Source organism: Macaca fascicularis, chromosome X (assembly GCF_037993035.2).
Source record: "Macaca fascicularis isolate 582-1 chromosome X, T2T-MFA8v1.1".
NCBI classification, from domain to species: Eukaryota; Metazoa; Chordata; class Mammalia; order Primates; family Cercopithecidae; genus Macaca; species Macaca fascicularis.
The window spans coordinates 145,838,908-145,853,491 of NC_088395.1; the positions used below are offsets into that span (position 1 = coordinate 145,838,908).

General features: G+C 34.4%; 1 protein-coding gene across 19 annotated transcripts in view; it reads right to left on the minus strand.

Moving 5' to 3' along the window:
• Positions 1-7,352: 7,352 nt before the first annotated feature.
• Positions 7,353-14,584, minus strand: part of MCF2 (MCF.2 cell line derived transforming sequence) — a 95,487-nt gene continuing 88,255 nt past the window's right edge. For 7 of the 19 annotated variants that reach the window (XM_045383254.3, XM_065538723.2, XM_015444205.4 and 4 more), the window contains 5 exons: positions 13,262-13,340; positions 12,611-12,683; positions 11,212-11,363; positions 9,901-10,013; positions 7,353-8,096 (listed from right to left, as the gene is read on the minus strand). In XM_045383254.3, the coding sequence (XP_045239189.2) occupies positions 8,064-8,096; positions 9,901-10,013; positions 11,212-11,363; positions 12,611-12,683; positions 13,262-13,340 (450 nt within the window). In that variant the 3' untranslated portion in view covers positions 7,353-8,063. The remainder of the gene's footprint in view (positions 8,097-9,900; positions 10,014-11,211; positions 11,364-12,610; positions 12,684-13,261; positions 13,341-14,584) is intronic. The other 12 variants (XM_065538724.2, XM_005594718.5, XM_074029046.1 and 9 more) reach the window with 2 other exon arrangements.

The window sequence follows — 14,584 nt, forward strand, 5'->3', positions numbered from 1 at the left end:
GCTGCTATATTTTAGAGTAATACACATTTATAGCCCAATAAAATTAAGACAGTACAATTACATTTGTAAACATATACAAATATAGCATTCATGTACAGTGATTTAAATATTAAATTACCATAACAGAACCCAGCATTGTTTTAAATGATTAAAATCTCTAGTTTACTACCATGAAATTAAAACACTTTGTGCAGAGGGACATTGCTATTCAAGAATTTCATTTCCCTAATTCTGTCTTCTAATCACAGTGTTAGCACACAAAATGAATGTATTTTGATTTCAATCTGTTGTTGTTGCAGAAGCGTTAAGTGAAATGTCAAGCATATGGACACTTTAATGAGTAACTTATAAATCTACCATCAGGAATTCCAGCAACTGGACATTAGAAGATTTATAATTTACAAGTACCTTTAGATAAAATACAATTGGTTTGCCATCCAGATTGTTCCATCAGATGATACCACTAGCAAAATCTATTATCTTGATACAATACATAAACCTATTTGAAAGACAAATTATACATTATATAGCTATTATGTTTATTGTTTTTATTAACCAATCACAGAAAAACATGCACCTAATATGCAACTTGAAAGTCCAACTCACAACTCATGATTCAAAAAGCAGAAATTTCAAACCATTGTTTCAGAAGTCCATAATATAAAATACTCCAAACATAAATTTAATATTGCATGTAACGACTGGCCATTTGCTTCAAAAGAAGTGATCACAGTGTTTATATATTTAAAAAAGAGAAATCTATATATGTACTTTTTAAAAAAAAAAAAACTAAGAAGAAATACAACTTCAGAAAATCTTTTCTAGAATAAATTTTTCTAGAAAATTGAAAAGTAACTAAAGACATTGAAAAGCAGATTTTTATTTAGGAAACATCTGCGGTACAGATAACAATATTTAACTTAAAGCTGTGATTTGTACCTAAACTTCAATGCATAAAATGTAAAGTTTAACATGTCAAAACTACAGGATGTTCAGCTTTGGATCATCTTAAAACTATAAGATAGCTCTGACAACCCTAAAGGTCAGTCAGCATGCAAAAGAGATCCTTCAGAACATATCTCTTTGGGGTATTATAATCACAGAGATAGCACAAAATTAAATAATAAGCTATCAATTAACACAGGAGTTTAAAATCTCTGATTCTCTGTCTTCTCTCTTTGAAGTTTTGCTACTGAAAAGTTACCCAAAAAATACAAGGAAAACTTTTTATCTGTAAAAGTTCAAAAGAATTGATTTCAGATTTTCAGGTGAAATCTAAACAGATGCTGTAAAAAACTTTAATTGGCAACAAAATAGCACCGCAGTTTTGCGTGGGGGTAATGGAAAATGCAAAGATGTTTCTTGCAAGGCTGAGAAACTGCAAATGACGAAGTTCACCTCAATGCTGAGAAAATTCCTGTAAATGTCATGGGCAGTGTAGGATAACCTGACTACGGTGCTGTTTATCTGTAACACTTTTAGGAAATATAATATAGTTCACACCCTCAAAGAAAATATTATTTTTAGAATGTCTATTCAATCTCCTTGAATTCAAGGTGAACTCGGTCTCCTTGTATTACTCAGAACAGCAGCTCCAAAATAATTAAGAATGATGTTAACACTCAAATGAATTTTAAAGCCAAAACATTATCTGTGCCGTAACTTCTAATGCTAAGTGTGAGGATTCAAAAGGTCCATCATAAACTCAAGGTGATGTCTTCTGGTTATTAATTTTAATATGAAAGTTATTCAGTTTCATAATTATTAAAGGAATCTATTTTATAAAAGAGATAGCTTCACTGAAAGCAAAATAAAATAATTAAGATTCTCTTCTTCTACAATGAATTTTTATAAATATTGTACTAATTATGCCATATGCATGAAGATAATAGGAAACATGTTAAATGCATAATATCAGAGAGATGTTTACATTCTGTTTGCCAGATTATAAATGAAACTCTCTAACATATTTTTAAAACCTAATGCTGTTGACAGTTGCATACTCAGTTATAATTTCCTAATCCACTGATGGACACACATCACAATATATTTTTATAAGCCACAAAATACTATTTCGCTCTGTGCAATATAATGAGAGGATAGATCTCAATCAAGACCACTTGATATTGTAGCATTCAACCAAAATCTACTGTGAAGTATTAATTTGTCATTTCAACATAAGTCATAAATGCATGTTATTTGAAAGTAATCTATTTTAATAATATCTTAAGTCAGGGGCTTCTAGAGAACACAGATCAATGGGACCTTTTCCTTTTATCTAGTATCATACCACACAATAATAAATGCTTAAAATGCTGATGATATAACAATACATTACATTTCAACTCTCCCAATAGCAGTGCAAAAAAAGAAGAATATTGAAAACGTGCACTCACAGTAGAAATAAAGTGGCTAGAAAGGAATAATGTGAGTTTCCCCCCCAAATAAAATGTATTACATTGATAAATGTATAGGTAAGCCCTTCACTGCCCGAAAAATAAGCACAGACCCCAAAGTAGACTGAAAGTGTTGTTTTTCCATACACTTTTCAAAGGGTGCTAATATGCCCTAAATCTACTGGGATTAGTTAACAGTAATAGAATAATTTCAAATTAAAACTAATCAAATATATAATTTTATATGTCCTGTATTACAATTAGCTAAAAATTAATGTAATTAACTTTGTCCTGAATTAAATGTGAGGAGATCTGGCTCTACACTTAAAACGATGATGATAAAAGTGATGGAAAATATACTCTGAGTCTTCTTAATGTTGAGTACGAATGTTTATATGGAAGTTAGATCAGTACATTTTGTGTTTTCACTTTTGAATCTTGGAGACCTGAGCACAAGAAGGAACTTTTTTCTAGTATATACATTACAGTATTATTTTATGGCTTTATTGGGTTTTTTAAATTGCTTCATAAAGAACAATTTATTTAAAACACTGATTTATATGTCTTGATTCAAACAGTTCTTTGAGCACATATATTAAGTGACCCGTGTTTCTTATTTCTGTTGTCTCTTTCTGTGTCTTTGCCTCTCTCTCTCTCTCTCTCTCTTCATTATCCATTTAAATAAGCATGAAATAGTTGGCAGAAAGCTGGCTATATTTATTTTCAAACTTAACAACTCTTCAATGCGATCGGTTAATTCTGGGGAAAATGTGACTAATTAGAACTATTTGGCTTTTGAAAGTGTTCAAAATGTTACTGTCTTAGATTTTATCCTTTTCTAACATGTATATATTTTTTAAGTTGTAAACTGCTCAATTCAGCATGTGTAATGTTTCTTTGTATTTATCTGATACTCGTCTTTTATAGCTACTGCTTTTTGTCTTTTTTTTTTTTCCATAGGTTATTGGGTTACAGGTGGTATTTGGTTACATGAGTAAATCCTTTAGTGGTGATTTGTGAGATTTTGGTGCATCTATCACCCGAGCAGTATGCACTGCACCCTATTTGTAGTCTTTTATCCCTCGCTCTCCGCCCACACTTCCTCCCAAGTCCCCAAAGTCCATTGTATCATTCTTAGCCTTTGCATCCTCATAGCTTTTTGTCTTGTATAAGAAATTGTTAACTATTCAAAGTCATGACAACATCATCCTGTTTGTTTTTAGGAGATTTATTATTTTAGCTTTAATGTTTAGATATGTGATCCAACTCAAATTAATTTTTGTGTATGAAGTGAGATATAGAGATGGAGGTTCACTTCTTTTTCCATATGGATACCCAGTTGCCAAACATCATTTGTTAAAACAACCTTCCTTTCCCCATTTAAATGACTTGACCCCTTGATTTAAAATGATCATGTATATGTGGGACTATTTATGAAATCATTACCTTTCTATACTTACACTAATGCCATATTGTATTGATTACTGTAGTGTATAAGGGGTATCGAAATCAGGTACTTAAGTCCTCCCAATTTTTAAGGTTCTTCTGTACTAGATCCTTTGCCTTTTAACATATTTTTTAGAATAAATTTGTCTTTTAAATTTTCAAAAGGAGTGGCTGAGATTTTGATTTTGATTGCATTTAATCTATAGGACAATTTGGGGATAATGGGTTTCTTAACAAAATTGACATTCCCAAATCATGCACATGGTATAGCTCTCCTTTTATTAGGTCATCTTAAGTATATCTCAGCAATGATCTGTAGTTTTCAGTATAGAAGCCTTGTGATCTGTTATTAGATTTATTTCCATTTATCCTATATCTTATGTTGCTAATATAAATGTTCTTTTGAAATTTTATTTTTAAATTCTTTGTTGCTAGGATATAGAATTATAATTTATTTTTGTAAAGACTGCACATTGTGGCCTTGTAAAATCCACTTACTAGTTCTAGTAGGGACTTGAATGTAAATTCCTTACAGTTTTGTACATATACATGATCTGCTAATCATGACGGTACATCTTCTTTTTTAATCTTTTAGTTCTTTAATATTTTCCTCGTGTTATGGAACTGACTAGGACTTCCAGTATAATGTTAAATAAAAGTGGTCAGTGAATATCCTTGGCTTGTTTCCAGTCTTAGGGAGAAAGCTTCCAATATTTCACCATTAAGTATGATGCTGTGGGTTTTTGTAAGTGTGCTTTATCACATTGAAGAAACTCCCTTTATTCCTTGTCTGCTGATAGTTTTTGTCATAAATGAGTATGAAGTTCTATCGATGGTTTTCTTGTATCTATTGAAATGATTATATAATTTTCTTCCTCATTATGTTAATATGATGAATTACATTGATTTTCAAGTGTCTAATACAGGTATTTAAAGCCACACATTTGCCTCCCTCTTTAGCTGCATCCACAAATTTTTTGATATTTCGAGTTTTTACTTTCATCCAATTTGAAATAGCTCAAATTTCCCTTGTGCTTTCTTCTTTGCCCCATGTATTGTATAGATGTGTATTCTTTAATAACAAAATACTTTGGATTTACTGATTTCTAAGATTACATCCTGACTATATGATTCCAATCTTTTGAAATTTATGAAGACTTGTTTTATGACACAGAAGGTAGCCTATCTTGGTGAAGGTTCCACGTATACTTGAAAATGATGATACATTCTGCAGTTGTTGGGTGTAAATTTTTAATAAATGTCAAATAGTTCAGGTTGTCAGTATACTAGATTTTGGATTACTAATTAAGTAGTTCAATAATTATCTAAATAATTTAACAATTAGTGCAAAAAGCCTTTGAAAGGTGACCCAGATTAGAGTTCTCAAACGAACAAATGAGAAGTGACTCCATTTGAGCGGTTCCCATGTGACCCAGCATTTCTATTAAGCCTCATTATCCTTAGATTTCATTGTATGTTATAAATAAAATTTGGAACCAAATAAGTTACACCTAGTGTGTTTAAACAGTGTACAATTACCTGGAATTCAAACAAACAAACGACCAAAACTAGGACTTCGGAGGAATTATGTCCATGTAAGAATCATCTTATTTAACAATTAATTGATTTTCCTTTTCTGTGCTACCTTTTAACAGACAGCTAAGTGTCACTTAGAGGAAAAGTCTACAAGAAAACGGGTTTATATACAGAAATGTTACATACTAAGGGTTAAGTTAATAGAAATGAACATCAGATTAGCTCCCAATGCTTCATACTACCTTCACACATAAGTCTAGGGTATAGACACAAGTGTGTTTGTATATGTGTGTCTGTGTGTGTGTAGCAGAGACCTACCACAAAGAAATAACATGCTCCGAGGACAGTGTAGAGTCACACACTAGTAAAGCATTCTTGGACAGTAAGGCAGGTACCTTAAAAGCATATCCTCAGTATTTAATTCTGAAGAGTATCTTACAAAACACCATAGTATCTTAAATCTCTTTCAAGACTAGCAGCCTTATAGGGAAAAGTCTAATGTGCCTTTAAATTTTTCATTCATAAATTTAAAACTATTAAAGAAAAAAAAATCCTAGCTAACATAATGTGTTGGCTGCTTTATTTCTAACTGAAGAGAGGTCATTACTCTATGCCAATGTCATCTTTGGTGAAGCTTTAACATTTTCAGTCTTCAAATTGTGTACAGTTTATTCATATTATACCTGCAACTTTGGCATTCCGAAACCTATGGTCACCAATTAAAATATGTAAACTGTTTCCAAGAATCAGACCTTCTTTTCTTCTGTTTAGATTTTTCACCAACCTAAATAATAAATGAATTAGTAGCCAACAATGGTAATACTAAGTGAATCAAAACAAATACATTACATTGCAGCTCAAACTTTCACAAAGCTATTGCATGTGTTCAAAAACCTTCATGACCCTGTGCTTGAGTCCTTTAAGCAACCTACAAAGGACTTTGGTTATTAGAAAAACTTATTACTTTAATGAGTCATCATTAACTTTTAACTCTGTGTGTACCCTCTCCCACCTATAGGGTTAGAGTACACAGTCAATGTAGCATTTCAGTTCAAGTTATTAAGCCAATGAAGACAGAACTGTTACACTTAAAATTTCCAAAAGAATTATGGAAGTTTCATTCAATCCAAACGATATTTGCTTCCTGCTTGGGTTCTCTCCTACCTAAACAGTATATTTGGCAGAACCATCTTTACAATCAGTACTGTATAAAGTCAAAGACATAAGGGTAGAATGATAAGACTAAAAAGTCAATATTTGAACTGATAAACAGAAGTGTAGCCATGTTGTAAAGTAGTAAAGTGTGGTCTCTGGCACACAGTAGGCATTCATTAAATATGTGGTTAATAAACGACTTAAATGACCACATGGAATGTGATCTGTAGCCATTACAAAGCCCAGACATATCAACTAAAACATCTGAGCCAAAGGTAAACTACAAAAGAACATGCAGCCTCATAGCATGTCATTCTTTCAAAGCATTTTTCACTCACCAAAGGTTAATGTTCCTTTCAGTGAGCTTTATAGGCAGTGCTGAAGCAATGAAAATGAAAGCCATTGCTGTGATATTTCTGCTTTTAGAGACTGTATAACAAAGATACAGATAAAGCAGAACATTTGATTAGCTATCTATGTGCCCCAGCTGGAGATCATCACAGGCTTTGCAAACACACCTACCATTGACCCTCAGCATCCCCATGGAGAAGCTGAATGACATCTCCATGTCTAATCAGGACGTCTTCTGAGCCTCTCTTCCTGCAGTCTGCTAGGCTCTATATTTGCCTGGAGACTGTAAAGTTGTTTTTAAAAATTATGGTACAAACTTGATTGCAAAACCACTTGCATAACTGCCTGCTCTGCGACATGAAGAATTTACTCTTTACTTCACTGGTAAATGTGGTAGCTGCAGAAGCTTTGCAGGAACAGATGGACATGAAGCAGTATGTGATGGGGGACAAAAAAAGGCAGAATAAGTTTATTTAATCTGAAGAATCAATTTTTATTTGAAAAAAAAGAATTACAACATGAAATATAGGGAAAATAGCAGAGCACAACTAATTTAAGTTACATTAATTATAAGCAGAAATCCAGAAAAAAACAAGTGTGAAAATAATAATTTTTAAATAGGGCTTTTGTAAACTACTCTCATGAAAATTTTATCTGGGCACATACAGACAGTAGCCCTGAACAAAATTTACTCATGCCCCAAAAAGAATTTCTGGGCTTTGTATTGTTTTACACAGGTTAAAATAATGGGCACAAAAGCTGTGGTTTCAACAAAAGCATATTAAATCATAATGTTGTGCTTTACTTGACCTTACCAATTTTGCAGCCGTAATTTTAACTTAATTCATTAATAAACTAAATAATCCAAGGCACACCAATTGCATTTGGTTACAAAGTAGAGAAGAAATAATTTTCAAGTCCAAAAGTATTCTGAGATGAGAATCTTTCAAGCACAATATCTGACACATTAGATACATGATTTTTAAAAGACAGCGTACCATAATTAAAAGCCTTATTAAATGAAAGAAAAGAAGTATGTGCTGTGGTTTCTTGGTGTGTCCATTAACCTGAAAACAACATCTGCATCATTTGAGCTGAATGTCTTTTGCGCAGTATTTTTCCAAATGAGCTGAGAAGCAGGCAGGAAAGAGCTACTTGCCATTTGACATAGTAGCTTCATCAATATAGAAGAGCCATTTCCGACATGGGTCTCTACAAGGGAAGCAGCACCCATTATTGCTCAGTTTACAACTTGATCAAGTGAGGCCAAAGAGCAGGCCATTCCAGCTTCTTTTTTTGGCAGGGAAGAAGGGTATATGGAATACATTGTGTTGCGCTTTTGTATGTTTTCCTTAGGAATTATTGGACAAAGAGAGAGAAACTAATAGGTTTTTCTACATTCCCATCCTCTGTGATTAAAGCATTCTTCAATTTTGCGTATTTACTTTATCTTATGATACCATAGCTAGAAAAAAAATGCTGAAAACTGAGTTCTTTACAATGCCTTCATAGATCATCTACAGCAAACGGTTAAACACAAACCGGTTTCCTCTGACTTTTTGCTTGCATTTAAAAACTACTTCTATACATTCCATACTCTGCCAACATTAATGAAAGAAATTAAACTTCTTTTTATTATTAGTCTAAGCCTGAGATTCCCAAAGTGTGGGAGACAGACTGTTGTGGGTTCCTGAGACCCTTTCAAGGGGTCTGCAAGGTCAACATACATTAAGACACTATTTGCCTTTTTCATTTCTTTGGGGTTCTCAAGTTTTAAGGATATAAAGGCTTCCTTCATTAAAAAGTTTGAGAACTGCAGGTATAGACAATTAACTCTGGACAAATACCTTCTCCGCTCTAAGCCTCAGTTTCCTCCTCTGTAAATTGAAGGTAATAATGCCTGCTCTTTTTCATACTAATACTATGAATATTAATTGAGAAATCATTTGGCAAACTGTAAACTATCAGACAAATATGTATTATGGTCATCGTATTATTAGGAGAAACAATATCTACTTTTTTAAAGACCGCATTTCAGAGTCAATGCTGTACAGCTTTGTGATTATCCATGCCATTACCCTCTTTTTTTTTTTTTTTTTTTTTTTGAGACAGAGTTTCACTCTTTTTACCCAGGCTGGAGTGCAATGGCGCGATCTCAGCTCACTGCAACCTGCACCTCCTGGGTTCAAGTGATTCTCCTGGCTCAGTCTCTTGAATAGCTGGGATTACAGGCATGCGCCACCACAGCCGCCTAATTTTGTATTTTTAGTAGAGACGAGGTTTACCCTCTTACACTAACAGTGGAACTGCCAAATGTAATTGATTCCTCTGAAGGGCACCAAGGAGCACTCTACCTCCAAGCATCACTCCTACCCTCCAAGCTGGTGACTTTAGAAAAGTAGGGATTTACCCCCAAACAGTCCTACCTCCTCTTTAATAACCCACTAGTATCCTACCAACTTGCAAACTATTCCTTCTATAAACACTTTGACCCTAAAGCAACCTCCTTTAATTTTACAGGGTGCTCCCTTGTTCTAATATGCTGAGATTTTATATCATTTGTACATTTTTGAGAACACACTAAAATATATCCCAAGATGTTATTAAATAGTTTTTAACGTATAATGCTAATTTCATTTATTTTTTAATCTGGAATCCAAACTGGTTTTTAAAGTATATTTGAAGTTCCTTTGTTCTCTGATTTTATTTCACATGTCTGGATGGAAAACACAGTGGTGAAGCTCTACTAAAGATAAAACTGGGCAATGTATAGAGATTTGGAAAGATTGACTATTTCATCAACTTCAGTAGAAGTTCTATGTATAGGTCAAACAGGTTCTACTCAAAGAGAGAAGTGCTTCCTGATGTTCATAATAAGATTTATTTCAACTATTTTGGCAATGGCACACTCCTAATGGCCTCAAGGATGCTGACAAAAGATTGCCCCTATGTGCTCCACCTATGTTTCATTAGTAAAACTGCCTCAATAATTTTAATTTAATATATTATTACTAACCATGAGGGGCCTATTTTCTTCTTCATTTTCATCATAAGTAGGGTAGAAATAGTTGCTTGACCATTCCTCAGGTTCTTCAGAGATTTCTGCAGATTGTGACGCCTCAGTCCAAACTATAAGAAAAGTGTGGAATGTGGCAGTTACTTGATGGTGCTAATTTACCACAAGGTGAGAAATAAAACTAGCTATAATGCTTTAAAAAGTTGAATTTTAAAAAATGGATTAATCAATCTAATGTAAGCAGCAAATTAACAGATCTCATCCTGGCCACATTAAACTATTCATGCAATCTTGGAAAAGTCATTGTCACTTTTTTCTAACTTGGTTTCCTCACCTGCCAAATGAAGGTATTAGTACTTTGGTCTCTCCTTACTTCTTTGGGGGCCACAACATAGATGACCTGAGGGAAGTGACCTTTAATTGGATAACTGGAAACTCAACAACACTATCATTACCTTTTTCTCCTCAACCAGTAGAGAAATCTTCCATATTAAGGATCATCATATTAAAGTGTTGAGTATCAGGCACACTGTTAGGCATTTCTCCAAAGAAGTCTATGCTATTGATCCTAGAGTTGCTTAGGTGATCCTCCTGTATGCTTCTACAGCACTTTGTACTTCCCTGCTGTAACACTCACCAAATTTACTTTTAATTGCTTAACTATCTTTCTATTCTCCTAGCTTCATGAGTATGGCAGCTGAGTGTATCCTAATTAGACTATATGCCTAGCACTTTGTATAACTCCTGGAATGCAGATCGTGTTATGTCAATATTTGTTGAATTAAATAAAGTATTCAAAATCACTTCAAATAAAACCATTCACAGAGGAAGAATAAATATTCCAGCTGTTAATGACTCTTCTCTATTCATTAAACCAAGGGTAAGTGAAATGCGCATTCCTTGAAGCCAGTATATATGTTTTATTCATCACTATTATCCTTTATAGCAGGGGTTCCCAAACTTGAACACGCATCAGAATCACAGAGAGAGCGCCTGTTAAAACCCAAGTGGCTAGGCCTTGCTCCCAGAGTTTCTGATCCAGAAGGTCTGAATAGAGCAAGAGAATTTGTCTTCTGTAAAAGTTTTCAGGTGATGCTGATGCTACTGGCCCAGGGACCACACCTTGACAACCAATACTCTCTAGTGCCCATCAGAGTGTCTTGCATATGCAAGACATGAGAGTCTTATAAAAATGGGTTAACTGTATTTTGTTTATACAAAAATATCAAGTGGGTAGATTTCCAAATTAACAATGAAAGGTAAAAATTTGCACACCCATGAATCTTGTCTTAGGATGACCATGACACATACCTGTATTTGCTTCTGCCTGAACTGATGCAATTGCCCCACAGACCTCCACCACAGTGCTGGTGTGTTCCGATTCAGTTTCCTCAGTACTTATAAAAGCTCCCTGTTGCTTTCTGGAATAGTGATGTATAAAACTAAGTAAGCTTTTGTACAGTCTAAAAGTAAAAAGAAATTTAAAGTGGTATTTCTTCCACTGACATCAAGTGTTAAGAACATGCTGAGAATCCATCCAAACAGCCAATACTCCCTATTTAAATCTGCGTGACAATAGGTTATAATATACAAAAGCTTACATCTCAGATCCAAGCCGGCAGGTTCTCCATCATGTAAGGAGAAAAACTGCTCCCTTCTAGACCCAAAGTAGGTGTATTGTATACAATCCCCATTGCTCTGTGGACTTATAACATTGATGAATCAGGTAAGTTGTATATAAATGAAAATGAAACCTTCAACTGATTCATATTGTTGAGTATGTACCAGCTACTATTAAGTCAATCACTGCATAAAACCTAAAGATGTTACTCCTATAATGTACAAAAAAAGATTGAGTTTTTTGAACTCTGAAAGATAAAGACTTTCTCTGTAACTTTTAAATGGTTCTCCTAAATCTCCACGTGAACCATCACATGTTTCATCTGATTTTAGCTACCTCGGAAAGATGACATGCAGTGAAGGAAAAAACAGTATTTCTAATAAGTCATTCAATGATCCCCAGAGCATGCAGATGCTGCATGGTGAATCTCTGTGCCAGGCCTTCAGAATCAATGAGAGAATTCTTTCTGCATAGATGCAAACATTCAGTGAAAACTCCACCTTTTGGAATTTCTAGAGTCAGAATACGATGACTCCATCTCTAAACCCATACCAGTGTGCTGTTACATAAGACTGCCAGCTTCCTTAACAACTCCTGGTTGTGTCCAGGCTCAGTTCCCTCCCAGGATCCATACCTTCTGTCTATGTAGAGAGAGGCCAAATCACCAGCAAGAGGTCTCCATCAAGAGACTGTAAAACTGTGAACCAGTCCTTCATTTGCTCTGTTCCCATATTCTTACAACTCTCTTTTTCCAATCAGATCAAAGATGACCAAAAATACTTTGGGAAAAAAAAGGCTTATGAGCGCAGCCTCCTTTCCTGTCAGCCTACATGTAATTCTTCCAATGATATATTAAAAATAAAGCATTTTCAATCATGTTTAAAAATCAACCCAAGGGATAACTATTAAGAACTATCAGCCTCCAATATAAGGCCGGACCTGAGAAAATGATGTGTTTATGGAATTTGATGAGTTATTGCTAAATTGGTGGATGGTTCTTATCTGAGATACTTTAATTACATTGTTTCATGTTACATACAGAATACAAAAGATTGCAGGAGTGATATTTCTTAAAGAATAATCACTTACTCATCATTCTGCTGAAGAGAAATCTGAATCTTATCCTGTTCTGTTAATTGATCCTGTTGCTTTCTTTTTTTAACTGAGAAATAAAACAAAGCGTATTATCATTCAGAAGTCATACTTCTTACTTCCTTGAAGGCCAATTACTTTCTCTCTCTCTCTCTCTCACACACACACACACACACACACACGCATCCTTGCCATTAGACTTAACCTTCACAGACTTGAAATAATCAGAGGGAAGGCCGGTCTCAAGTTTGAATCTGGAAAGGTCTGAATCATATAATATTTTATTCAAGAAGTTCAACTTTAGCAGTAGAACTGGCTCCCATTCCAACATTATTGAGCAATGATTACTCGAGATACTAAGCAGAATCATCTCATGGAAAGGACTGGGAATTACCACAATCAGTTCACTGTGTTGCTTCTCAACTGCTTCTTAAGCACAAGGGTTCATTTTCTAGTGTAAAGTTCACCTTCAAAATAGTTTAAACAACCCTCTGAATCTCGATCTCCTACTAATTAAATTAACAAATCTTCTCATTGTAATAGTGTAAAGTAAATATCAGCCCCATTCTCGGGAAAAATAATTTAAAAATCTGAATCAATAAGCTGTTACTATACCTCGTGTTCTGAAGAATGCATGCTTGAATTTACCTGTCAAAAGTTCCTGCTGCTTCAACAAAATATTTCTTATTTCTTTTAGCCATGTCATCTTCACATCTACATTAGGAGCCTGAAGATTGAAAAACAAAGGGAGGTGGTACACATTTCCTTTCAAAAAGGATGTACTATAATAAAACAAATGTAATTGTGTACATAAAATATTATCGACTCCCTATAACACCATACTCAAATCTTAACCATCTGATTGTTAAAATTTTTATGAAGCAAATAATTCACTATCAGATTAGATGAGATAATACAATCAGAACCATTTTTGCTGTAATCCCAGGACTTTGGGAGGCCAAGGTGGGCAGATCTCTTGAGCCCAGGAGTTTGAGACCAGCCTGGGCAACATAGGGAAACCCCATCTCTACAAAAAAATAATAATAATTAGCCAGGTGTGCTGGCACGTGCCTGTAGTCCCAGCTACTTGGGAGGGCAAGGTGGGAGAATCGCTTGAGCCTGGGAGGCAGAGGTTGAAGTGAGCTGAGATCACACCACTGCACTCCAGCCTGAGCAACAGGGTGAGACACTGTCTCAAAAAAAATCCATTTTGAAATTGCCCTTAAATTATGGTATAATAATGCTTGGATGAAAATGTGAAATATAATTTCACTTATTTTGTCTTTACAGGAGGATTATTTTTAAAATATAATGCTTTGATGTTTAATTTTAGTAAAATAAAACAAGTTCTATTATTTCCGAAAAGACCATCTATTGCAGAATAACCTTGGTGACTGATGGTAACATGAAAGGCTCCTTAAATATCCTCCCATTACTTACAAGATATTTGTTAAATGATACCAAATATTATATCTTAAACAAACCAAGAAAACGTATTTTCATAGATTGTAGTCAACTAGTAAAGAATTACAACAAACAAAACACACTGAGCATTTTTAACAGATAACAGCACATTGACAAGTCATGATACAAATATTTATTGCAATGACAACATCCTCTTGAAATGTTCTGATTCCTCTTCCCTTCCCTGAAACACATTGGACCCTATACAACTGGCCAGGGCTTTAACCATGTTCTTTAGAAGTAGAAAGCAAGTCTGAACTGTCACATTCCCATGTCTCATAATCAGGTACCCCTAGAACGCTTAGCACAAGAGGAACTCAGAAATATTACAATTCCATAACTTGGAAACTCGATGGGGACAGAGAAGTACCTGCCAAGCTGTCAGCTCTAGTTGATAAGTCTCCTATGTAGTTGTGAAAACTTGAAGCCCTAGAGAACACCACAGGCACATCTCAATGTAGCTACTAGAAAACATTTAAATACATCACAAAGAATATTCAAATGATA